This window comes from Syngnathus scovelli, chromosome 11 (assembly GCF_024217435.2).
Source record: "Syngnathus scovelli strain Florida chromosome 11, RoL_Ssco_1.2, whole genome shotgun sequence".
NCBI lineage: Eukaryota > Metazoa > Chordata > Actinopteri > Syngnathiformes > Syngnathidae > Syngnathus > Syngnathus scovelli.
Window position 1 is genome coordinate 10,354,578 of NC_090857.1, and position 25,395 is coordinate 10,379,972.

The 25,395-nt window shown below is 41.5% G+C and overlaps 5 protein-coding genes across 9 annotated transcripts in view; 2 read left to right on the forward strand and 3 right to left on the reverse strand.

Moving 5' to 3' along the window:
- Nucleotides 1-201: 201 nt before the first annotated feature.
- On the reverse strand, nucleotides 202-16,254 carry iffo2b (intermediate filament family orphan 2b). 3 transcript variants are annotated; one of them, XM_049733991.2, is made up of 8 exons: nucleotides 15,477-16,254; nucleotides 6,287-6,347; nucleotides 5,432-5,527; nucleotides 4,374-4,544; nucleotides 4,060-4,199; nucleotides 3,522-3,744; nucleotides 3,351-3,449; nucleotides 202-3,121 (listed from the first exon to the last, which is right to left on the reverse strand). In XM_049733991.2, exons 1-8 carry the CDS (start codon nucleotides 15,944-15,946, stop codon nucleotides 2,888-2,890), a joined length of 1,494 nt encoding a protein of 497 aa, XP_049589948.1. In that variant the 5' UTR covers nucleotides 15,947-16,254; the 3' UTR covers nucleotides 202-2,887. The 3 variants fall into 3 exon arrangements, with proteins under 3 accessions (XP_049589948.1, XP_049589947.1, XP_049589949.1); XM_049733990.2 differs by having other exon boundaries at nucleotides 4,060-4,202; XM_049733992.2 differs by having other exon boundaries at nucleotides 3,522-3,714; nucleotides 4,060-4,202; nucleotides 15,477-16,251.
- A 747-nt stretch (nucleotides 16,255-17,001) lies between these two features.
- mrto4 (MRT4 homolog, ribosome maturation factor) lies at nucleotides 17,002-19,212 on the forward strand. The gene is made up of 8 exons (XM_049734003.2): nucleotides 17,002-17,122; nucleotides 17,304-17,362; nucleotides 17,430-17,533; nucleotides 17,706-17,787; nucleotides 17,883-17,950; nucleotides 18,367-18,518; nucleotides 18,598-18,674; nucleotides 18,801-19,212. Exons 1-8 carry the CDS (start codon nucleotides 17,095-17,097, stop codon nucleotides 18,960-18,962), a joined length of 732 nt encoding a protein of 243 aa, XP_049589960.1. The 5' UTR covers nucleotides 17,002-17,094; the 3' UTR covers nucleotides 18,963-19,212.
- Nucleotides 19,213-19,461: 249 nt separating this feature from the next.
- LOC125977480 (aflatoxin B1 aldehyde reductase member 4) lies at nucleotides 19,462-22,548 on the reverse strand. Its single transcript, XM_049734001.2, has 7 exons — nucleotides 22,190-22,548; nucleotides 21,500-21,687; nucleotides 21,310-21,414; nucleotides 20,932-21,028; nucleotides 20,669-20,768; nucleotides 20,352-20,481; nucleotides 19,462-20,272 (listed from the first exon to the last, which is right to left on the reverse strand). Exons 1-7 carry the CDS (start codon nucleotides 22,479-22,481, stop codon nucleotides 20,111-20,113), a joined length of 1,074 nt encoding a protein of 357 aa, XP_049589958.1. The 5' UTR covers nucleotides 22,482-22,548; the 3' UTR covers nucleotides 19,462-20,110.
- Nucleotides 22,549-22,591: 43 nt separating this feature from the next.
- On the reverse strand, nucleotides 22,592-25,140 carry LOC125977481 (aflatoxin B1 aldehyde reductase member 2-like). The gene is made up of 7 exons (XM_049734002.1): nucleotides 24,954-25,140; nucleotides 24,235-24,422; nucleotides 24,046-24,150; nucleotides 23,649-23,745; nucleotides 23,379-23,478; nucleotides 23,108-23,237; nucleotides 22,592-23,028 (listed from the first exon to the last, which is right to left on the reverse strand). The coding sequence occupies exons 1-7, from the start codon at nucleotides 25,138-25,140 to the stop codon at nucleotides 22,867-22,869; spliced, it is 969 nt and encodes a 322-aa protein (XP_049589959.1). The 3' UTR covers nucleotides 22,592-22,866.
- Nucleotides 25,023-25,395, forward strand: part of megf6b (multiple EGF-like-domains 6b) — a 32,301-nt gene continuing 31,928 nt past the window's right edge. The window contains exon 1 of one of the 3 annotated variants that reach the window (XM_049733979.1): nucleotides 25,023-25,165. The gene's annotated coding sequence lies outside the window, so the exon portion shown is untranslated. The remainder of the gene's footprint in view (nucleotides 25,166-25,395) is intronic. The other 2 variants (XM_049733981.1, XM_049733980.2) reach the window with 2 other exon arrangements.

Below are 25,395 nucleotides of genomic sequence, written 5' to 3' on the forward strand. Positions count from 1 at the left end.
CTCAGCAAATACTTTTCCTATACCCCTTTCCATGTCAAAGGTTGAATAATTTTATTTTCTATTCTCCGTATTGTACAATGAACAGCATTTACTTTTCTGTGTTGTACGAGCAAGAAATATTAATATAAAATTTTAGGTAACCAATATTTTCAATGGGAGAATCATATGTTCAGTATTCACACAATATGACAAGAGTCAACGAATGTTTCTCTCTCACTGTTTATTCAACTTACCCCAACATTGAGCACATTCATTATTTTTTGCCCCAGACCCACATGACTATGTTAATATTTATTTTGATAAAGAAGAAATAAATGAACAAATGGATGGAAACAAAATTATAGGACCCTCACATGGCCATGAATGCAACTTTTGCTACCACCTGCATTGTAGAAGTCATTCAAAGAGGATACTAATTGGTACACACAAACGTCCATTTTTAAAAAGTAGTATAAAAAAGATTTTTAGTACGAAATATTCACATCCTTGCATGTCAAGCAAGCACACGTCCCTGCTTTTTTAACATTTTTAACAGCCACTCACAGCTTTAATGCGTAAATCAACAGCCTTGTTACAAAGGCTTGTTTTTAATTAAAGATAAAATAAAAAGCTCCTGATGTAGAACATAATTCGTACATGCATACATCGACATATACTATACGTATATGATGTACAGTGTACTGCTACTGTGAGTGATGCTCACTCTCGTCTTAACATAATCCATGGTTATTATATTTTGTCAAATTATGGCAAAAGTAAAGGAATACCACAAAAAAAATGTAGCAAATCTGTAATTAGCGTCAGTGCCTTTTTGTTTAAAACGGCACAAGTTTCTAAAATATGCTACAAAAAATACTATCTTTTTTTCCAGTACAAACATGCTGGAAAAAAAGTATTTTGATAACATTCTGCTTAATTGGAAGTTATTTCAGGTTATACATTAGAGTACAAACACGTTGCGGAAACATCACATCTGCCCGCATGCGTCTTTTCTTCTTGACGCGGAATTAGCAGCGTTAGCACTGAAAAAACAAATAGATTTGTAATGTACAGTGGAAGCTCTAAAGTGGAGCACCACAATGGTGGTACAATTTGGAATTCAAATGATTTAGAAGAAATTATTTTACTCTGTATACTTGAGTGTTGGGACGAGAGGTCAAGCAACATGAAGGAACCGGTGTTCCACTTTGAAGCGTCCACTGTTTTAGCTAAAAGGCCTCTGGGCTAATGCAATGTACAATGCACACATTGATGTTGCAATGCATTAAAACACACGCACACGCACGCACACACACACACACACACACACACACACACACACACGCAAAAGCAACTTTAGAAGAAAGAACATGAAGGTGATTTTGGACGGTACCTTTGGTTTTTGCTTTAGAGCTTCAAGGGCTCCGTTTGGTTTTAATCATATTCTGGATTCGTGTAATGGGGGCGGTGTTCTTTCCTTTTGGAATCATGTATATATGCTGCACAAGGCTAGAGAAGAGCATTTTACGTTAGGATGCAAATAATGTGCTTCCTGTTAGTGGATATAAGGCATTACTCTTGAATGAGGAAAAAATGCTACTGAAAGACACGCAGACAAACCTGAATTAAAGCGTTATGCGCTGTAGAAAAAACACCTGCTTTGGTTAGAAGGCTAATTGTATCGGTTTTAAAAGAGAAATAAAGAAGCTCGTCTATATGCAAGTCCAGCCCTATTGCATAGAACTTCTGTAGTGCACTGATGCATTTAAAAAAAAAAAAAAAAAAAAGGCTGTGCTCTTTTCCCCCTTTTCAACAGCAAAACATTCTGGCAACAACAATCCAAATGTTTAAAAGTGGAAGTAATTTGTAGCCGGGTCGTATAGGGCTTCAGAGTTTCCAGAGTTGGGATTTGTAAATCCTAACTCTAAGTCTTAAGATTCAAGTCTCAAGCAAGTCCTCAGTTATTAGTCTTGGGCAGGTCTAGTCCCAAATTATCTCAGGTCGAGTCACCTTTTTTTAATGCAGTTATATCTACAGTATCCGGTCTCTATAAAGCGATGAAGACCAATTAGGTCAGATGTTATTGTTGGCCAATAGGTGACATTTGACACCCACCTGTTCCAGCTCTTTTGGCCTTTTGAAAGGGTGAGTAGTATTACTTTATTTTTTAACTTTAGTCATCCATTTCATCCATGCGCTTCCCCCATTAGGATTCCAGGTAATCTGGAGCCTATCTCAGATTTAGGCAAAAGGCTGGCCCAATCACGGGGCAGATACATCCAAACAAGCAATTACACTCACTGGAGAAAATTAATGCCAACACGGAGAGCCCTGAGCTGAGATTTGAACGGACGATGACTTAACTGTGAGTGAGATGTGCTAACCGCTAAACCGACATGCTGCGCCATTTAAAGCATTAACGTCACAAAACCTTAACACATTCACTAACACTTTCCTTTTCCCTTTCCCTTAGGTCACTCTCAGGCCTCCTCAAAGGGTGAGTCGTTTTACTTTATTCCACAAATATTTGCTTTTGGTACACGGTGCAAAACAATGCCAGTATCATGGACGGTATGGCCTAGATTTTCAAAGATGTGACGGGAATTGACTTGGCACAACCTTGTTGGATTTTCAAAAAGTGACGGGAATTGGTTGCATTATGTTGTAATCTTACTAACCTGACAGACAGCGACCTCTCAGTGGTGGTTACACAGGGCGTAGACTTTCAAAATGACCTATAACCCGAGTAAATAGCCCAAGAGGAAAAGAGCACCCCTTTCTCTGACAACCCTCACCTCCGACTGAACAAAATAGTAACAAAAGCACCAAGATTCTGAGCCGACCTCAGTGAGCATTTGTTTTTCTTGTTGTGGTTGTCGTCACCCACCACCACGTCCCCGAGCAGTCATCAACTGATGGGGACTTCGGCATTGACGTCTTTGTCCGAGATCTCGTCTTGGACGTCGTCTGTGTTCCCTGAGTCGCTGCTGGCGGCGGAGCTTAACGACGGCGAGCTCCTGCCGCCTTTGATCATGCGCCGGCAAGTCTCCATCTGTACGTCCAGGCCTCGCTTCATGCTGCACATCTCCATGTACTCGTGCAGGTGGCGGTTCATGTCGCTCTTGGCCGTGGCCAGCTCCATCTGAAATCATCAAAGAAATAGAAATTCCTCTTAATAAGTAAAAGTCTTCTCCCTACAATTTTCTTAAAAGGTTTCACAGCTGATTTGTTTGGGAGAAAAAAAAAAAATTGCCAAAAAATTCCACTAACAACCCAGGCGTAACTTAGCTCCTCCCCAGACGTACTACGTTGAGATGTATCACCTCAAGCGCAATTATCACTGAATAGCGTGAATAGCACCTTCACTGTACCTCAATCTGCCCGATGGTATTCTGGTACTCCTTCTCTCGGTTCTTAAAAAGCGACTCTGTTTCGTGGATAAGGCAGCCGAGACTTTTGTCGTGAGAGTCCTTGGAGAGAACATTAGAGAGGTTAGGCTGCTCAATCATCCACAGTGTGGGTGTTTGGGGGGAGGGACTCACCGGTTCCGTGCCTTCGCCTCCCCCGTCGCTCGGTAATGCGTTGGCACAGGGCGGTACCGCCGCCGCTGCTGCTGCTGTCATGATGCCGCATGGCACGTTGTAGTTAGCAAAGTCCTCCCACAGCAGCAGCGTCTCCTCATTCTCCTCCCAGGTCAGACTGTCGCAGTCGTCGTCCAGGTCGAATGTCTCTCGCCTGGCAACAGAGGAGTTATCTGAAAAGTGGCTGCATAAGATGAAGTAAGAGACAGAAAAGGGGAAAAGAAAGGAGGAGAGAGAACACTAGTAAGGCAAGGTTAAGCAGAGATGACATACAGAGAAGAAGTAAAGAAATGTTAGTTGTTAGTCTCTTAGGATCAACAATGAGGAAAGAAACAGGTTGACAAGTGAAGGGTGCAATACTCCATTGAAACACTAGAGAGAGTTGAGGTGCCATAGTCAACAAATCCACCAGCTTTGGTTTACAAAAGCACTTTTTTGTCTTGGTGCAGAGGTGATCACATGGCTGCACTGGGTGTGAGAGTGTGAAAGTCACGCTTACAACTGGTTTAGCATGCGTTTCATCTCGTCCGTAATGTTGAGCGTGTCCTCCTCCAGAGGGCTGGGCTCCGCGTCCATCTCGGAAACGTCTTCGTTGGACACCGCCTTGCGCTCTTTTCTTTTGCAGCTCACTGAGGCACTCTGCTAAAAACACATGAATAAACAGTTGTTTAATGTTTAATTTAGTTTAACTAACGGGAGCAGCTGAAAGATGAAATGCATGTTTGTAAAATGGCTTCTTGACACAGACCAACAATTCTTTCATGTTGACGTCATTGTGGGAATCGTTCCGTTTTCAAGGGAACTACGACCCACCTTCTCTGGAAGCGATCTGGCCGAGCTGGCACTGAACATCTTGGACATGTCCTCCGAGTTGCGCTGCTGCGCCACATCACACAACTTGGCCGTGATGTCGATGCGTCTGCAGATATCCATGTCCACCCGCCGTGCTTTCTCCTGAATCTTGGAATCCAGGTCAGACATTTGCTACATGGAGAGGGAAACACTGAGTTTGAATCCATCTCATGTGGGATGATTCAATCATTACTATTAATTGGATTTTTTTTTGTACTTCATCCACTACACAGATTTGATTGTTTGTAATAGACACTGTATTTAAGATTGGTCACAAATGCAGATTGGGTGAGTGTTTAAGACAAGATAAAAGCTCGCAGTGAACCCCTGCCTATTCTACGAGGACGTTTGAGGGTGAAAAGGCCAAAATATATAATATTAGAAGTCCCTTTTGTTTAGATGGTGATGGCGTTTTGGGGGCTTGAATACGTAAAAACTTGAAACCGCCTGGGTGTGACATGAAAATGTTCTCAACACCAATTGGCTCTTGCTTACGAGGCATGGCCTGGGACTGGGTGTGTCATACAAAGTTAATTGGGTTAGTTTTTGGGGACGCAAAACAAACACGACTACCAAGAATTGTGACCACGTCTAAGAATCAGTACAAAAAAAGACCTCCACAACAACTTCCATACCACTTACCCGTCTCTGGATTTGAACAAGATGAAGAAAAGCACAGAAAAAAAACAGATATTCGTTTAAAAAATTAAAATAAAAGTCTTAAAGAACAAGCAGGATGAATAACAAAAGAATTTAGGCCTATTTATCCCGGTGGGAGCGGCCCACTGCAGTACCTCAACCCTTTATATCACCGGGAAGCACAGCTGGCAAGGAACAATACAAGCACTACACAAAACAGGAAAAGGCCTTTAAAGTTCTACATCACTTCTTTCAATGGGGAAATTTCTTGGATTTCTGCCTCTAAATTCTTCTGAGGATGGAAGGGTTTCCCAGTTTAGCACTTGTAACAACAAAAGTACGGGTGTGACAGTTTAATCAGCACTTCAATCATCACTTACGTCGCTCATGAGGCTTTTGAAGACCACCAGTTCCGCCTTTAGTCTCTCCACCTTGTCATTTAGGTCATCCTGAATTTCGGATGACTCTTTGGCGCGCTGCGTACACATCAGGGAATCAAAATGAACATCATCAACAAGGCGTAATTAACAATACCGTTGCGTACCGTGTGGACTTAATGGTGTCGACTCATTCGTCGTCATTCATTACAGTAGCTTGATAATGATCACATTGATTTTCCTGGTGTTCGTGTTGAAGTCATTGCACTGAATGCACTTGGTCTCCCACACAACGACGCATCATTCTGTGAGCTATAAGGTTATCACCCCCGTGGGATGCCACTCCGCCTCTTTTTTTGCTGACCGCCAAGCCAAACATGCACAGTCAGTAGGAGCAAACACGGAAAGAGGTCAACGTGCTAACTGTATCATCTGGACATGGGCCTTTTGCCTCCAGGTGTGTTTACTACATGATTTACTGGATTTCTGTGAAACTTTGTGGAATAGTGACACATGTACCAAGAGTGAGCAGATAAAAGGCAGATAGAGGAATTTGTTTGCTGTTTTTTTTTTTTGCATTGTTCAGGAGGAAGTACCCCCTGCCTCAAAAAGCTAACACTAGTCCCGTTGGTTTTACCATAATGCTAGCTAATTTATGATTTGTGTTTTATGTCGACTGCCTCATTCTTGTGTGAGCTCGCTCATAAACTGCCTTTTACCACAACGTGAGGAACAAACTTGAAATATTTTCTTTATAAATTGTAGAACTTATATGGATGTCTCTAGAATGTTTTATTCCCAATTTGATTTATCTCACATGCATTGATATGCTTGAGGAATAAACATTTATTTTCCAACCTGGTGTAGGGATTCCACTGAAGACTCCAGCTTCTCGCGTTTGTGCAGTTCTTCTTCCCATCTGTGAAGGCAGTAGAAAGGTAGGTCACTTACTATCCAGGGTCTCCTGAGGGTAATGAGACAGGTGCAATGTCTGGATAATCCCGCTGTCTCTGATTACACAATACCTTTGACACACCCCGCTGCCTCACTGAAGGAGACTTAAGTCTTTCCACAACAACTGGCAAAACGTGTGTGCATCTGCACATGGCTATTTAGCTTTAAACACACCCAATTCCTTTTGTGTTAGCTCAACTACAAGACACTGAAATAAATGAGTTGTGCGTCTAAATGATCCTAGACTTGGTAGAAGTAGAAGAAAGAAGGGTAGAAAGAAGTTAACTAAATGACTTGGTCTGGTCTTTTTTTTTTTTATAAACTAGAAGTGAAGTTGACCACAAAATGCTATCGCTATCGGTGATGCTTTGAGGTCATCAGGTTGCTTTCAAACTGCAGTCCCATTCTTAATGATGCACTGAGGCATTGGCCGACAGTTATACTGCACCTAAAAATAACACTGTAGACCTCATGGTGGCTGCGTGCTAAATATGGCAGCGCTTGTCTCTTTGCCCCTGCATTGACACCTCCTATCACTCATCAACTGCAGCATGGGCCCTGCAGCATACTTGTGGATTTAGACAGATGGACTGCATCATATTACAATGCTGTGTGATGTCAGCTCACAGGCTGAGTCACATGTGGAGGTTGAGAATGGACAATGGCTTCATTGAGCCAGAAGTGTATGCAAGTACTAGGTCATACATGACAGCTTTGGGAACCCACCAAGGGAATACAGTATGGATTTTATAATTAATACAGAGAAGTCATGTGTATAAAGAAGCTTTTTATGCAGCCCTTCTAGTGTTGTCTGTCTGACTTTGATTGTACGTATCAAATTATCCTTAAAAATATCAGTCCATGTTCTGAAGACCACCATTGAATTCTGGAAAAAACCCAAAGGCTTTTTGCCATGAAGAGACAACAACAACACGCTGAGAAGTCACTTTGGGCCACACAAGATGTGTCAGTGGCTATTCACTTTCTCAACAATCCTCGACTTTGTTCCCATTTCAATGTACTCTGTCTAATTAGGGAGAAATCTTCCTTGGCAGGGTGTGAAGGTTTCTTTAAACAAAATATGCTGGCAGTGCTGCTTCACGAAAGCCCACAGAACCCCCCCCCCAGTCTGCATCAAAAGACATCTTATTTTTGAATCCTGTCTGTGATCCCCAGAAAAGCCAATTGAAATGATCCATGGACAGAAGGAAAGCCAACCTGTGGCAATAATTTTTAGTAGTAATCTATTAGTCACAGACGATGGAGTTCGACTACAGGAATTTTGCCCCGGAGCTCTGAATTTTGGAGGACTATTTGCAGGATTAGACAGTTGGAACTAATTCTCAATTCAGTTCCTGGAAAAATTTTCTGGATGATTTATGTGCTACATAAAGCTTCCAGGGACCTTAAGATTCTATGTGAACACAACACAACCATGGCCACAGAAACCTTGAACTTCCACGAATAAATGTAGCAAGAAGTTCCTCATAGTGGGGCCTGAATTTTACTTCCAGTGTAATTTATCGAGGTGCTGCTAGTGGGAGGTAATACTCTCCTTTAAGGAAGGCTTTAGAAGTAAATCTTTATTCTTATAGAAGTCTTGGTGTCATTTCCTTAGTTTCTGGATCTATTCCTGTTCCCTCAACACCTATTTTGCCATTCTTGTCCATTATTTCGGACAAGAAACTCAATGAACAGGCTTGTACCACAGTTCCACCCAATGGATAGGAGGGGTAGCACCTGTTTCTTTCTCGTGTCATCTAATTTGCTTTCAATTTTACCGTCACTTTGGGCCGCTATTCAATTTTCTGGCCCTTTTGGTCAACTGAAAAGCATCAATTTCTCCCACCTTTAAAGTTTGTTGAGTCGACGACACCCTTTCAGCTAAACTTTGTGACTCGTCTAAGTGGAGTCTCCTTACAAGGACAAAGCAGCAGGATGCTCGGAGCCCATCTTACCAACCGCAGCTCAAATTCTCTGTCACTCGCGTCCTATAAATCAACATCTGTGTGCTACCGCTGTGCCTGGTGAAAAATAAATTAGAGCCACAAACATATTTGGCTGGCCCATGTAAACTACAGTGATTAAATAAATATACATATATATACGTACATATATACTATATTTTATATATACATTCAAAATCTTTAGTTAGCTTTTAAATGTACAGTCTCCCCATTTCTGCAAGCTACAAGGAATGAGATGCGCCGTTATCAACAGACAGCAACAAAGTATGTCAAAGGGGGTTTTGAAAAATGTGTTTCAAATGGGAAAATAATTTTTCCACACACTTCTCTAGCCAGCAGCAACATTCCAGAAGCACAAAAACTCCCCCGGTCACATGTGTGCGTGTCTGGGAGCAACATTCGCGCTACTTAGTTTTCCCACAGGAGGATTTGCACGTCTTGGCAAAGAGCGCACATCCAAAGCTGATGTTTTTAGGCGTGCTGCTTTTTATCATAGACCTGCTGTTATGAGCCGAGCCCTAAAACGTCACTCATGTTTTGTCATAATCAAAACGATACGCCACAAATTGTTTTCACTTGATGTCTGTACTGCGTTGTTAGTGAACGCTTATCTAACTAACATCCTCTATGTTCACAAAACAATAGAACATACACAGAGGTGTGGTTGTGAATCATTCTTTTACACAACTCCCCGATAAAACTGTAAAATGTGCACCAAGACATTATAAACTCATTAAGTGTTTATCTTTAATCAATAGATTATATTGAAAATAACAGCATGCAGTATTTTCTTCCTACCTGGACACTATGCAGAGATTTTCATTGAAAAAAAAAAAAAAAAACACTGCATAAGCATGTTAGCTAAAGAAGAAAATGCTTAGCACATAAATGTAGTGTCATAAAATAGGGCCCAACTGGTAGACATTTTTGAGTCCAATGTTTATCCCGACATTTAGCCAAATAAAATTGCGATATCCGATTAATGAAGAATATATATGTAATGAAAAAATTATTTTTGATCCCTTAATGTTTACAACAATTACAATGTGAATTAGATGCAGAGCATTTGACATTTTTAGGTACTTTGCTCTTCGGCGTAAAAAATGGGTCGGGTTTTTTTTCGCATCATGTTATCATTCCAATGTCATGATTTTCATGAGGGCAGCGAGGAGTAGAGGAAGTTTCATATAACAACAAGCGTGGCAATTCATTTGGGAAACTTGAAGTCAGCTCTGATAACTTGCACATCCGACAAGGAGTCTTATCATTTACAGGGTTCCTGGTCCTTCATGCGGATTCTCGACCTTCTCTCAGAGCAACGCGAGGCTTTCCCTGACAAAAGTGGGTCATCGATTAAGTGTCAGGACACTGCATGATCTATAACAACCTCAGAGAGACGTGCACTAATTGGTCGGGTGAGGCTGTCCAGGGACTATGGGGGGAGGGTCACTCCATTTACTGTCCCGTCCTCCACTCTCGCCACATGTGAAGTGAAGACCACTGGCCTGCATCCAATGTGAATGTTAGCTCAGTCAATCGTGCACAGGAAGTTCACATCTAGCTACTCAGCTTTTAGTTCCTTCGTCGAGTCTAGACACCTCGCAGACATGATTACATCGAACAGTGGTGTGGTTAGGACGTGACAGCAGACTGGATAAAGAAGCATTGGGACCTCCAACAGTGAAGTGCCAGAGGGTGCCATAGTAACAAAATGGTGGCAATAATCTAACACTTATTTTGTGTACTGAGACCACTAACAATGTTTCTTCTGAGCTTTGTATTGCTGGAAATTACTTGCAACTACAAGTCCTAACTGCACTGGCTGAATAGGTGTGTCATTAATTTCACCATTTCGCAGGAATGTTGTTTCATAAAGAAACGAGCCGCATGATGGTGACGTCACACATTTTCACCACAAAATGAGTCTGGGAAAGAAGAAGTTGCTTTTCTTATCATGGTGAGTTCAAAAAAAGTTCCTTACATTTGATGTCATTTAGATGAGGAAAAAAAAAAGGTAATTTCTTCTATATGTCATGATTTGCACATTTGAAAGCATTGCTATTGGTTGATTTTAAATACAGTCATGAAACAGTTATTAGCAATAATAGGAAAAAAAAACAATACTTCATTCATAGCACTTTTGAATTATGTTATCTACAAAAGAGAAGTTAACCACCTGAGGGGAACCCCGTGAGTTACCTAGTGCGCACTCGAGTTTGCCAAAACACATCGAGCAAGGTGTGTGGGGGTAATTATCTCCAACACACCTTTTTTAACGTGCTTCTGAATCATCAACGTTTGAGGGACAGACAGACAAACCAACTAATGGTTTATTTACAGTCAACAATTATCCTTGATTATGGTATGGTGTTTGACTTTCAGTTTAGTCCTTTAACATAACATTTAAAACATTGACATGGACTTTATTTGTATTTATTTATTTATACATAAAACCACGGTTGTTAATCTTTTGAGTGTGTTAAGTACTTTTATCATGCTGCAACATGAAAGATCAAGTTTGGGGAAGGAGAGGGTGGGGAAGTCTTCCTTTTCCAAGGAATTTGCCTTGTTCTTTCAAATTTAAAGCGCAAACAGGAAAAGGCCTGCCTGTCAGGGCCGCATTCAACTCGAGCACATGAAAAGAATATAAAGATGTTCACGGCTTGCGTAAATCTCATGGGTGTCTACGGGCAAATAAAACAGCTAGACAAACATTTTTTTGTGTGGCACACACACCTGTGGATGACTTCACATGGCAACAGCAACACCATTCAGGGGATGTTTGCTTCATGACCGCAACTATTTCAAGCACAGAATGTTCCTACATGTTCCTATGAAGATGACTGGCCGCCACTTGTACATATACTGACTGGTCACTGTATTAGGTACAGTAATTAGGTACTGCACAGTCTTATAGTTTCCCAACCGTTATTGAACTAAGTCGCTTATATTACGCTTCGTAAAGATAATCTCACGGAACACCACCAAACTAAAATCTGACAAAAAATAGAGAAGTACACCAAATTGATGTACAGTGTCTCTCTATATTGCTGACATAGATAGATAAGCAAAGTTACATTATTTATAGTAAGAATTAATTAAGGAAGAATTCATTTGCTATGGAAACAAGTGATAGTAAAAGAGAGTGAGTATATTTTGAGAGACTGTTAACTGTGACCGATTGGTCTAATTATGGACTGCAACTGTGCATTTGGGTTGCCCGCAACCCAAATGAGAAATAGAGCTACGGAAAATGAATAGATACACACACACCCATACACACACAATCTCGGTATGACATTACACACTTGCCAAACACAATCACGGCCACGCCTTGCGCAGCAGCATCTCCCAGAGAAAAACAAGATTTTACAACATAATAGTTCAGGAGACAGCATGCGTCGTCAGCACACGCAACGTGGGGATCAACAGCCTTTACACGCAAACACATCCGAACACAGCCTATTAAATCAGAATTAAGACCGATTAAGGACTCGGCTGGATTTAGCTGAAGTCGACAATGAACTGAATTGTGTGTGTTTGCACCTCAGAAACATTTTTTGCATCACTGGAAAGGCTTTTCAAATAGCACAGATGTGTCCTGCTTTCTCTCAATTGTTGTCAAGCTGTTTATACATGTCAAAGATTACAACTGGTAGTGTAAACATACTTTAAAAAAAAAAAAAAACTGCCAAAAGATATCAGAATTAGAAACACTCCTAACGTTAGTGGTGGAAGCTGGTTCGCTTCCAAGTTTATGCTAATTTTAAAACTACTTTATACCTAATGGGAAATAACATATATTTACATTCCTCTGTGGGCGGCTGGCGACCAGTTCAGGGTGTGCCCCGCTTACCCGCCCGCCCAAAGACAGCTGAGATAGACTCCAGCACGAAGATGAATGTATGAATGAATTTATCTCATCAGAAAGACTGTTGATATACCTCAGTAGGTGCTGCCGTTTTGGTTAGCAAAAGGCTTATATATTAGATATATTGAGACAATGAGGAATATTTAAGTGTTTATGCAAAAATGAACTTTCCGAGTCAAGCATATTGATAGTCGACATGTGGTCCCGTGCAGGTCAGTAGCCCAGACAGATAAACTCATTTGGGAGGTTTAACCTTTTCTCACCTTCACAGGCCGTCGGGCAACTTATCTAAGGCCTGCGGCACAAGGAACAGTGTGGCCGAATGCGACCAAACCGGACAAACAAATTATAGTCGGCGACTCACAGCCGCACACCAGGTGATTACCGTAAAAATCGCACATATAGTCAACTTATACACATATAAACAGTACTCTGAGCTCAGCTTTGTAGCAGGCAGGAAGTGCTCCAGTCCCAGCCAGGACAGAGGTCGGAGACTCCAACACGAGGCGAAGGCTTAAGAGAAAATCTCTTTCCTGAATAGAACCGCCTGGATTATTGGCAGAGTGGCAGCAACATCAGATTTGAACCACTTGTAACCAGTCAGCTGTCTGTTTTTAAAAAAGCAAATGCTGAGCTTTAACCTCCTGAAAAAAACGGCAAATGAGTCTCTCCGCTCAATTCGACGATATTGATTAGCACACATCCACAGCTAAAATCAGCCATGTTCAATAATTCATGCAGGCAGAAAATACCCAGGAGGCAGGCGGCGGACGGACTCCATAGTTCACGATCCACCATTTCCTACGTTTTACCATCTTACACTTTCTTTTAATACAGCAGCACTTTTTTAATGCTTTATAGAGTAGTTTGAAACCTTTCTAGATATGACATGAACCACAGAAAATGAGACCGATTAAGGACAATGAACATTTTTTAGAGGTCACACCCATTTGGCCTCAGCGACATCAGCCATGTTAAACGCAACAGGATTCACGGCTAGACATAAGATAAAATATTACCAGCCCTTTAAGAATTAATAGACAACATTACATTGCAGTATTAAGTCCATGTGGAAAAATTTCAGATTTATTGTTTCTTCTGCTGTATAATGAAAGAGCATTTGGACTTGGGTCTAAAAGTGGAAAACTCAGCCAAGTGCGACATTTTACGATGATGTCAAAAAAATGGCATGCAACGTGCACATTGTCACACATTCTCCTTACACGTCTTCCATTTTGTCACACATTAGCATGTGCCCTATTAAGTATGTGCTGAGCTGTGGGATATACAAAGCTCGCCCTACGACACTTTTAACTTGTGTCATTGTTTTTTGGCATTCACGCATGTGCCGCTGCATATGAAGGTTGTAAATCAGCGGCTTTGTCGTCAGCCCTTGAAAAAAATCATGTGGGTTACAACTCTCCTGCTACTGTGAGAAAACACGTGCATGCCTACATAGCATGACGTAGCAAAATGAAACACGGGGTTCCTCTCTTGGCTGCTCAGCATAACGCACACGATACGAACGAGTGCCGAGATCTATTTTTTGATTAGTTAGCGTACGTTGCACATAGCAAAGCTTTAATACATCATCGGGGCGGGGATAAGGCAATGGGACAGAGGATGCCTTACAAAACAGCCCGCATAATACAGAATTTAGGGGGGAATGGAATGAAGGAATGGCTGAACACAAAGAACTGGGAACAGAGGGGCCTCGACGGAATGGAAGATGGTGGGCGTGGGGGTGTTGGGGTCTCTCGGGAGTGAAGGCTGAAACGTGACGGCAGTTAAAAAGATTTAGACGACGGGACAAAACGAACAGTAACAAAGCAGAGGAGACACATTGTTGGCTCCTGGAAAGTGGCGGTGGGCTCTTGCTGCTCAACTCTATGGAATTAATTTGGAATAAAATTAAACACTAGCTGTGAACTTTTTCTCACACATTTTGGTCTTTTTTTTTAGGGGGAGGGCAGGGCTGAAACGGATAAATGTATGGACTGTAATAATCAAGGTGTCTATTTAATTTATTGTGCAGTTCTTCCGGCATTTGGAAAACGTGTTGGTATAGGCTGCTGTTTTGGTTAGCAACAAAATTCAAATGGCTCAGCAGTAAACGCTATTGTGTTCATGAGTGTACAGACATTTTGATGGAACGTGGCACTTGTATTAAATGGTTGGTTGTTTTTCTGTTCCTTGTACTTGAGGGAGGCAAATATTTGTGGTTGACAGGCACAACGTCTATTAAGGGAATGATCACTACTCAGCACAAAATGTTTCCACCAGCAGGCTCACATTTTTGGTCATGAAGGAGTATTCAGCAGTAAGAAAATGTGGAACTCAGGGAGTGGTCTGGACAGGATATTCAGTTTCCCATAAAGGGGGGAAAGAAGGAGGGGGCTCATACATTCTGTCAGTGAGTCAAAGTCTTACTAGGGAAGGAAGCATTGGTCATCGCTGACCTCACAGACTGTGGAAATGCCTCTCTGTTTGAATCACGGCGGCAAACATGCGCAGCACGTACGGAGGGCCACTTTGGCACACTTCCCGACTGGCCCGTGACAAATAGGCCGTCAAGGAAATCCTTGAGAGGAATCATGTCTTCTTTTGACTTGAGTATATAGAGAAGAGTCTGCGCTTCCAAATTCCAATTTGCTGTCAGTGCACACACCCTCATGAGGAAGAACAAAATCAGTCTGCACAATTGCTATAAAGTGCTTACACAGTGGCACACCCTCTTATAAATTCAGAGGTGGGGCCTTCCTGTGTGGAGTTTGCATGTTCTCCCCGTGCCTCCTCCATGCACTCCACTTTCCTCCCACATTCCAAAGATATGCATGGTAGGTTAAATTGGCACTCTAAATTGTCATTGGGTGTGATTTTTTTTTTTTTACGTGTGCCGTAAACTATTTCAGGGTGTACCCCGCTTACCGCCCAAAATCAGCTGGCACACCCGAGACTGTTGTTGGGTATAAGTTGTTCACATAATGAAAGGATGGATGTTCTGGCAAGCTTTTTCTGACTTTTTATTTGCTTTCCATCAGAACCCAAAGGGTTTTGTAAATACACTGATTAGTCCTAGTCTACTTGAGGGAAGCTTTTCCATTTCATATGAGTTAATTGACAAAAAAAAACAACAACAAAAAAACAGTGATGTGGTATGCATTGGATCATGAGCTATCCCTTCCCACATATAAAGCTCAGGTAGATGTGGTATGCTTCGGATGCTGGTCAGCGCATTCACCGGCGTGTCACTCACCTTCTCCTATACTCGTCCCTCTCCCGCTTTACTTTAGCCAGCACGTTGTAGAGCGCTCTCAGCTCCGGTGTGATGGTGTCTATCTGCACGCCCACCCCGTCCGGGTGCGTCCACGACACACCGGGCCCGCGCAGCGTCTCCAGGCGCTCCCCTTGTTTGCGCACATGGGTGAAGGACCAGATGGTGCCGGGCAGCCTGGACTCGGTTCCGCCGTCTGTCTGCACGGTCGCGTCACGGCCGTACAGCCCGCGGTAGTGCGGCCTCTGCAGGGCTTGCTGCAGCTGGCTCTCCAGCAGCCGGTTCCGCCGCTCCAGTTCGTGGACCTTAGCCAGGAAGCAGCGGAAACGCAGGTTGAGCGTCTTTAGGACGTGGATGTTGGAGCCCAGGTCGTTCCGCAGGGCGCTGGTGCCCGCCGGGGGCGCGTGCCCGACCGGAGCGGGTGCACCATCAGGGAAGAATAGCGAGCTCATGTCAAGGAAAAAATAAGAGTCAAATAAGAGGCACCGATGGTATCATCATCATCATCACCATCCAGTGGAGGGTCAACACATTTGACGCAGACAAGCTCGACTACTCCCCGTCCTGCTCCTCCAGCTTGTAGTCATCAGTCACAAAACTACCGGCAACATTCTCCTCCTTAAGCCGTTTGCCGTGCGCTTAGAAGCGGACACCACGGCAGAGCAGAAGCCGGCTTCTCCTCTCCTGAGCTGCGTGCAAAGATCATGTTGCACGCTGGTAGAAAAAAAAAAAAACTCATATACAGTACACACAATCGCACACACATCCAGGCCACACCCCCTCCTCCTCCTTCCTCGCGTCCTCGGGTCACTTCCTGTCTGATGCATGGAACACGTACAATATTTGAAATAAAAATCTCAGTCTAGTTTCTTGAATGTAGCTCCTATTTTTGTTAGATGTTTTGTTTTTTGGAGCTACTTTCCACACACCCTGCAAATTGCAGTGTTAATTTCATTTGGTTTGCTTTTGATTTAAAAAAATACATTACATTATTATTTTATTTTTAACACGTAACACTTTGAATTGAGGTATAGAATAAGTGATGTTTACAGTGTCAATAAATAAGATTTTAACAATATGTTGAAGTCTCGCTGCATTCTAATTGATTAAATTACATTTTGTAGCATTGTAATCTAAATTAAATATGCAGACATTGTAATAATCTTAAACAAATCATTCATCTTCCGAACTGCTCATCCTCACGAGAGTTGCGGGCGTGCTGCAGTATACTTCACTGTACTTACATGTACGCTTCCGTGCATGTTCATGCGTGTAGTCGAGCTCCCCCTAGCGTTTCAATGCGATAGTGAAAGCATTTATTTCCTTTTCGCTCAGGCAGACGACGGTATCCCCTTGTCGCATCAGCAACTTAAATGAGAAAAGTAAGTTACATAGTGCCGTTGAATTTACGAGCTCGCTTGGAATAGGAAAACAGAACATACAGAACAAAGTGATAACTATTGAATCTGCTGCACATTAAAATTTAACATTATATATTTTTTTTAAATATACATTTTCAGTCAGGCACTTGTGGGCAAGCTTCACTTGAGGGAAACATTCAGGGTCCTTTACGTTCACGTGCGCGTCGTGGAAAGCAACCATGCCTAAGTCGAAGAGGGACAAGAAAAGTAAGTACAAAAACATGTTTGTCGTTAAATGTCTAAACTTGTTGTACTGTATTTGCAAGCGGAGCAACTGATGCCTCAGTGTAAATAGAAAGGACTGTCGCATGCTAATCTGCGCTAGTAGTGTAAGTATTGTTGCATTCTTCTGATTCACTCAATGACATTCATTTGATTTTCCCCACAGTTTCTTTGACTAAAACAGCTAAGAAGGGACTCGAATCCAAACAGAAACTAATAGAAGAGGTAAATCATTCAATGACTGATCTGTAAATACGCTGCCATCTGATTTGCCTTTATGTTGTCCCTCTAGTTACGGAAATGTGTCGACACCTACAAATATTTGTTCATCTTCTCCGTGGCTAACGTGAGGAATAATAAACTGAAAGACATCAGGACAGCCTGGAAACATAGCAGGTAACCAAAATATTTAAATAAATATTTGTGAAGCAGGGGTACAAACTGTGAAATCTCGTCAAACATTTCAATTGCAAATATTCATCCTTATTAAGAAATGAGTCATTCTAATCATTCAAAATTGTTTATTGACATTTTACAAATTATTTTTAATCCCCCTCTTCCCCCACAGATTCTTTTTTGGAAAAAACAAAGTCATGATAATTGCCATTGGGAAAGGACAAACTGATGAATACAGGGACAATTTATGTCAGGTAGGAATCATCAGTCAAAATAAGTGTCATGGTAACGTTAAAATTGTTGCTTGACAGTTCACTATTAGGGTTTTGTCCTTGTGTCATCTTTGCAGGTCAGCAAGCATCTACGAGGCGAAGTGGGAGTACTTTTCACTAATAAAACCAAGGAGGAGGTGCAAGAGTAAGCAAATCGTACAAAAAGTTTTAAAACATTACTACTAGTGCAATATGCAATACAGTATTCTTAATATTTGTCTCTCTCTTTATTATAGGAACATATTTTAAACTTAGATCTAAGTGGGGAAGTATTTGAAAATTAAGTGTTCATAGAAAAAAGAATGGAAATAAGTAGTTTTGTAGTATTAGCAGAGAATGCTTGTTTACATTGATTTTAATGCGTATATTTTAAAACTAGCCGTTAATTGTAAAACGGTGTTAATAAAAAAAAAAAATGTTTTTATATATTACTAGTATAGTAAATATAAGGGGCAACATATTTTAATGTGAATAATACTGTACTAATCAAGGTTGACTGAATTTAATGCCGATTTATAATTTGTGTGGGTGTTTTTTTTTTTTTTTTTTTCCCCCTCACAGGTATTTCAATCATCACAAACAGATGGATTATGCACGGTCAGGTAATGTGGCTCAGATGGACGTGAGTCTGGATGAGGGGCCGTTGGAGCACTTCACGCACTCAATGGAGCCTCAGCTGAGGCAGCTGGGCCTCCCCACTGCGCTCAAAAAGGGTACGGATATGCAGCAAATAACAGACCGACTTTTTATGGATATGTGGATGTATTTAGTTTTTTTATTATTATTCTGTAGGTGTGGTGACACTACTGAAGGACCACACAGTCTGCAAGCATGGCGATATCCTTACCCCTGAACAGGCGCGTATTCTGGTGAGTTGATGACAGAATATGGTACGGTGGTACCGCAACAAGCAAACAAACCTGGCCAAATTACAGATTTACTTATTTATTTATTTTTTAACCTGGATTTTTTTTTTTTATTGTTTTTGTACACAGAAATTGTTGGGTATTGAGATGGCAGAGTTCCAAGTGACGATCAAATGCATGTGGAGCTCTGAAACAGGCGCGTTTGAGATCTTTGAGGGCCAGGAAGAGCCCAAGCAGGACATCGAGGACAACAAAAGCGAAGAAGACGAGCAGGAGGAGGATGGAGATTGAAAGGAGATTGTGCAGGTTTTTTTTCTTCATATTTTTTCTTTTTTTTTTTTTTAAATATCATATCAGGATTTCGGAATCATCTGGACCATAGTGTTGTTTTCATCCACAAAACATGTACACACATACTTCAACTTAACTTTTTAGGTCTGGACTAAAATATTCTCAAAATATGATTTTTTTTGTTTTTGAGATATGGTTCGTATTTGAAATGCCAACTACACATTTTAAAATTAAAAATCATAAAAATTAAGTGTCTAGGAGACTCTGGGATACCAGCAGTGATATTGCTGTACAGTATTTATGAGTGTTGAAGAACTTTACTTTTAAAACAAGCTGCACCTAGTACTGATCGTTTTTATTGTAGATTTATTTTTATGGATAACAAAAAACATCATTTTGTTCATATAAATTGTTAGGTTATCGACAAAGCATGGTTCTGAGAGACGAGCACGTTTGAGATCTTAGAATGTGAGGAGGAAGGAAAGTGAAAGATGTCAGGTTTTTTTGTTTCTTCATCTTGTTTTTATTTGTATACTTCACATCAGGATTTTGAAATAATCTGGACATGTTTTATTGCCATCCCAAAACATGTACTTACATCTTCTACCTTGACCTTTTTGGCTCTGGACTGAAATATGGCTCAAAGAAGTACTGGTTTGCACGGAGAAATGCGTCACAATATACATGCCAACTGCACTATCTTTCATTAGAAATCAGATGAAATATGAAAATGAAATGTCATCCGTTTTAGAAAACTAAACTGTGTGCTGTACAATTCATTTTACAATTGGCTTAGACTGAAAAGGAGAAGGGAGGATAACGTGTGAAAAGTCAAATTAGGTTTGATCTGAAAATAAGTGAGAACCATTATAATGTCCTCCGAAGGCCATTTCACATTTATCAAAAAAAAAAAAAAACCCTCAAAAAGACTGAGATGTTGGGCTTTAGGGTGGTATTTATTTTCTTTTTAAGTGAGTTTAATTGAACCGTTTCTAAATTTTTAAAAGTATTCCAGTCCTGCTGATGATACTTAGGACATCTACAAAAGGTCAACTTAAGTTCTCCTGAAAAGCTTGCAGTGCATTTTCTGTCCATTTTCTAAATTTCACCCAAAAGCTCAACATCCCTAACTCCTAATTCTACGTCACCTATCGGAAATATTTCGGACACTCATGAGCGACTAGGTTCCAAGCGTCCCCGAAGGCCTTTACCACCCTCTCATCCAGAGGCCCTTCCTCCGCGGCAGCCAGATTCTCTCTGAGCTGCTCCACCGTGGACATACCAATGATGACGCCGTCACCAAATTCGCCCTTAAAACGGGTAAGACATGTTACGATATCTCAAATGGTAGTTGTACGCACCTGTAGTGATCCGTGAGTGTCTGCACACCTTGAGCTGGGAGTGGTGGTACATCCAGCGCATGGCAGCAGACAACAGAGTGGGCGGCGTTGGCCCGTATGCTACCTCCAAGGCCTTTTGGACCACTTCTATAGCTTGGAAGTGACTCTGCTTCCAGTACCTACACAAGATGAAAAACGATAAGTACTTTTTTTTTTTTTTTTTACAAACTAGAACAAAGTTTCTCCTCTTCAAGTGGCAACATTTAAGAATCATTAAATCTCTGATCAAATGACAGCAACCTTCAACTAGCAAATGAAAAAAAAATTGGGTGGAGGCAGAGTAAACAAGAAGCACTTGAAATTTACCTGTCCCTGTAAACTGCAGCCCAATTGTTACCAAAGAATCTCCCTGCTGGCTGAGATGCATCTTTGTCCTCATAGTGATACTTTCCAGTCAGAAGGCCACCTTGCAGAGAGAAACCAAACATCAACTTCATGATGTCTTGCCAAGTCATTTTCGAGAAAGAAAGTGTTTAATGGGTAAAAAAAAAAAAAAAAAGATTATAAATTGTAATTGGACTAAAAATGCAAAACGGTAATGTCAGACTCCATTTCAACTAGTAGTATACCTGCGAGTGGGTTGTAAGCGTAGAACTTCAACCCAAAGTACCTCAAACAGGGTAGTAACTCTGTCTCGACTTGTCTGGTTGTGGCGTTGTACATCCCCTGTGAAACACAGCACTTTGTTTATTGGAACTCTTCTTATTCCAGTAGTTTACCACAGCATTTGTAAATTCTGTCCAAAAGATCCAGATACATTTTAACTCATTATCCAACAAAAAGAGTGACAATCATTTCGGTAGCAGAAAAAACACGCCCTCTTGTGAACAGAAAAAGTAATAACAGCCGACCAGATTTTTATATTTGCATTTTTGTGTACGCATTGTGTTTCAATCGATTTGGGGTCAGTATTTAAGCAGAACAAAACCTTTTGCAAATTGAAAGACCTGATACACTGTGGGCACAATCCAGTCATTCTGTCTGCACAGGCACACGATTTCAGCCACTTCCCATGATGCATAATTGGACAGTCCAAACTCCTTGAATTTCCCCTGAGGGAGAAATGTTTAAGATAAGTATTAACTGCACAGGGAACTGTCACAATGATTGTTTACTGAATAAAAAGTTTTTGTTTGCCTCTTTGTGGAGCTCGTCGCAAGCCCGCAAGGTGTCCACAATTGGATTGACGTGGTCGGGCGCGTGAAGGTAGAAGAGGTCCACGGAGTCTGTCTGCAGACGCTTGAGGGAAGTCGCCAGTTGAGAGCGCACACTTTCCGGTTTCAACGTCTTCCCGTCCCACGGGTTTGCCTTGGTGGCAATGCTGACTGCATTTAAAGAAAAAAAAAAATCTGGTCCTCCGTTTTGTTTGTTTCACGTTGCAGTACTGTAGTTTTGCAACTTACATGTAGTAGTAGTTTATCTAGTGTGTGGAAATATCTACAGAAATGCATGCTGTATTTTTTAAATTGCAAGCGCTACAGGTTATGTGTACAGCAATCACTAAATGGAAATATCGTCATTTTGCAAGTAGAAGTAGCAGTGTGGAGTAAAAATATGTATGTCACTTGCATATTACAGCGCGTTTGCAATCAAAACAATGGAGAACTTTGACAAACACAATATGCTCCATATATTGTATGGATAAATATAAAAATATAAGTTAACAACAATGTACACTATTCAGTTTCTACAATGTGTATTTTAAAATTACTTATAGGACTTGTTTCTAGTGTTTGGCACGTCTGCATTCATTTTTGCTACGTTTGGTTGCAGCAGACAAAGAGGAAAGCGCAGAACGAAATAGTCGACCATAGTTTTCTACTCGACCTGTTTTGGGGAGGTTCATGCCTCCCATGATGCTCTCCGACTTTCCGTCCATGTACATAAAGGCCGTGTCCAAATGTTTGTGTCCCCGGTCCAGGAACGTCTTGGTCATCTCCAGACTTTGCTCAGCGTCCGCCCGGCCTCCGAAGGCCATGGTGCCGAGCAAAGTAACCGGTCGCGTCATGGACATGTTCCGCCAAGGCACAAACTTAAATGTAAGCTTACTGCAGAGCGCGCTCGCTATAAAATGGGATTTGCGTGGCGAGATGAGTCGCGCTGTTATTACGCACTGCATGGTCGTTTAGTTCAAAGTTCGTATGGCTCAGCGTCGTTGAAACAAGTAGATGTGCGTAACCCCGCCTCCATTGGAAGTCGGCAGATAGTTGTTACACCTTAAAGTCTCACTAGAGGGAGCTAAATATCTTTATTTCAGCACAGTGTTGCCTGTTAGTCGTCTTGATTTGAAATTTTGGCCCAAATGAATTCATATGGGGGCATCATAACCTTGGATTAATAATCTCCAAATATTCCTGTCTCTCTGTTGCAACCTGCTGATGACACTTGGGACACTTACAGAAGGTCCAACTCAAGTTCCCCTGTAAATCTTGTAGTGCATTTTACATCCATTTTCTAAATTTCACCCAAAAGCCCAACGTCCCTAACTCCTCATCTTTCGGCACCTATCGGAAATATTTCGGACACTCGTGAGCGACCACGTTCCAAGCGTCCCCGAAGGCCTTCACCACCCTCTCATCCAGAGGCCCTTCCTCCGCAGCGGCCAGATTCTCTCTGAGCTGCTCCACCGTGGACATGCCGATGATGACGCCGTCACCAAATTCGTCCTTAAAACGGGTAAGACATGTTACGATATCTCAAATGGTAGTTGTACGCACCTGTAGTGATCCGTGAGTGTCTGCACACCTTGAGCTGGGAGTGGTGGTACATCCAGCGCATGGCGGCAGACAACAGAGTGGGCGGCGTTGGCCCGTATGCTACCTCCAAGGCCTTTTGGACCACTTCTATAGCTTGGAAGTGACTCTGCTTCCAGTACCTACACAACATGAAAAACGATAAGTACTTTTCTTTTTTTTTTTTTTTACTAACTAGAACAAAGTTTCTCCTCTTAAAGTGGCAACATTTAAGAATCATTAAATCTTTCAATTACTTGAAATTTAAAAGACTTGAAATTTACCTGTCCCTGTAAAGTGCAGCCCAATTGTGACCAAAGAATCTTCCTGCTGGCTGAGATGCGTCTTTATCTTCATAGTGATACTTTCCAGTCAGAAGGCCACCTAGCAGACATAATCCAAACATCAACTTCATGAAGTCTTGCCAAGTCGTTTTTGAGAAAGAGAATGTTTAATGGGTAAAAAAAAAAAAAAAAAAAAACAAGATTACAAATTGTAATTGGACTATAAATGTGAAACGGTAATGGCAGACTTGTTTTCAACTGGTAGTATACCTGCGAGTGGGTTGTATGCGTAGAACCTCAACCCAAAGTACCTCAAACAGGGTAGCAACTCTGTCTCGACTTGTCTGGTTATGGCATTGTACATCCCCTGTGAAATGCAGCACTTTGTTTATTGGAACTATTTTACTATTCCAGTAGTTTTAACACAGCATTTGGAAATTCTGTCCAAAAGATGCAGATAACTTTTAACTCATTATCCCAAAAAATGAGTGACAATCATTTAGGTAGCAGAAAAAACAATAAAAAAATCTGTAAAACAAACCCAATAATATTCCAGCCGACCAGATTTTTTTATATTTGCATTTTTTGTGTGCGTATTGTGTATTAAGTTTCAATCGATTTGGGGACAATATTTAAGCGGAATAAAACCTTTTGCAAATTGAATGACCTGATACACTGTGGGCACAATCCAGTCATTCTGTCTGCACAGGCACACGATTTCAGCCACTTCCCATGATGCATAATTGGACAGTCCAAACTCCTTGAATTTCCCCTGAGGGAGAAATGTTTAAGATCATTATTAACTGCACAGGGAACTGTCACAATGATTGCTTTCTGAATAAAAAGTTTTGTTTGCCTCTTTGTGGAGCTCGTCGCAAGCCCGCAGGGTGTCCACAATTGGATTGAAGTGATCTGGCATGTGCAGGTAGAAGAGGTCCACGCAGTCTGTCTGCAGACGCTTGAGGGAAGTCTCGAGTTGAGCGCGCACACTTTCCGGTTTCAACGTCTTCCCGTCCCACGGGTTTGCCTTGGTGGCAATGCTGACTGCATTTAAAGAAAGAAACAAAACCGGTTATCTCAGAACTCCATTTTGTTTGTTTGACGTAGTTTTGCAACTGCTACTTTTTAGTAGTAGTTGTTTATCTATCCACCCATCCATCAATTCTAGTTTGTGGAAATATCTACAGAAATGCATGCTGTATTTTTAAATTGCAAGAGATACAGGTTATGTGTGCAGCAAACACTAAATGGAAATCTTGTTATTTTGCAAGTAGAAGTAGCAGTATCAGCTCCGGCAAATATGAGCAATAAAAATATGTATGCCACTTGCAATATTACATATTGCAATCACACAAAGGAAAACCACAATAAGTTCCATATGTTGTATGAACAAATATAAAAACACAAGTTAACAGCAGCGTACATTTTTCAGTTTCTACAATGTGTATTTTCAAATTACGTATCGGACTTGTTTCTGGTGTTTGGCACGTCTGCATTTATTTTTGCTACGTTTGTTTGCAGCAGACGAAAAGAAAAGAGCAGAACGAAACACTCCATCATAGTCTTCTACACGACCTATTTTGGGGAGGTTCATGCTTCCTATGATGCTCTCCGACTTTCCGTCCATGTACATGAAGGCAGTGTCCAATTGTGTGTGTCCGCAGTCCAGGAACGTCTTGGTCATCTCCAGACTTTGCTCTGCATCCGCCCGGTCTCCGAAGGCATTGGTGCCAAGCAACGTAACCAGTCGCGTCGTTGACATGTTCCAACAAGGCACAAAATTAAAGGTAAGCTTACCGCACAGCGCGCTCGCTGTGAAATGGGATTTGCGTGGCGAGATGAGTCGAGCTGCTTGATCGTTTTGTTCAAAGTTTACATGTGAGGAACCCCACCTCCATTGGAGTTGGCAGATAGCTGTTACACCTTAAAGTCTCACTAGAGGGAGCCAAATAGCTTTATTTCAGCGGTGTTGCCTGCTCGTCGTCTTGACTTGAAATTTTGGCCCAACTGAATTCGT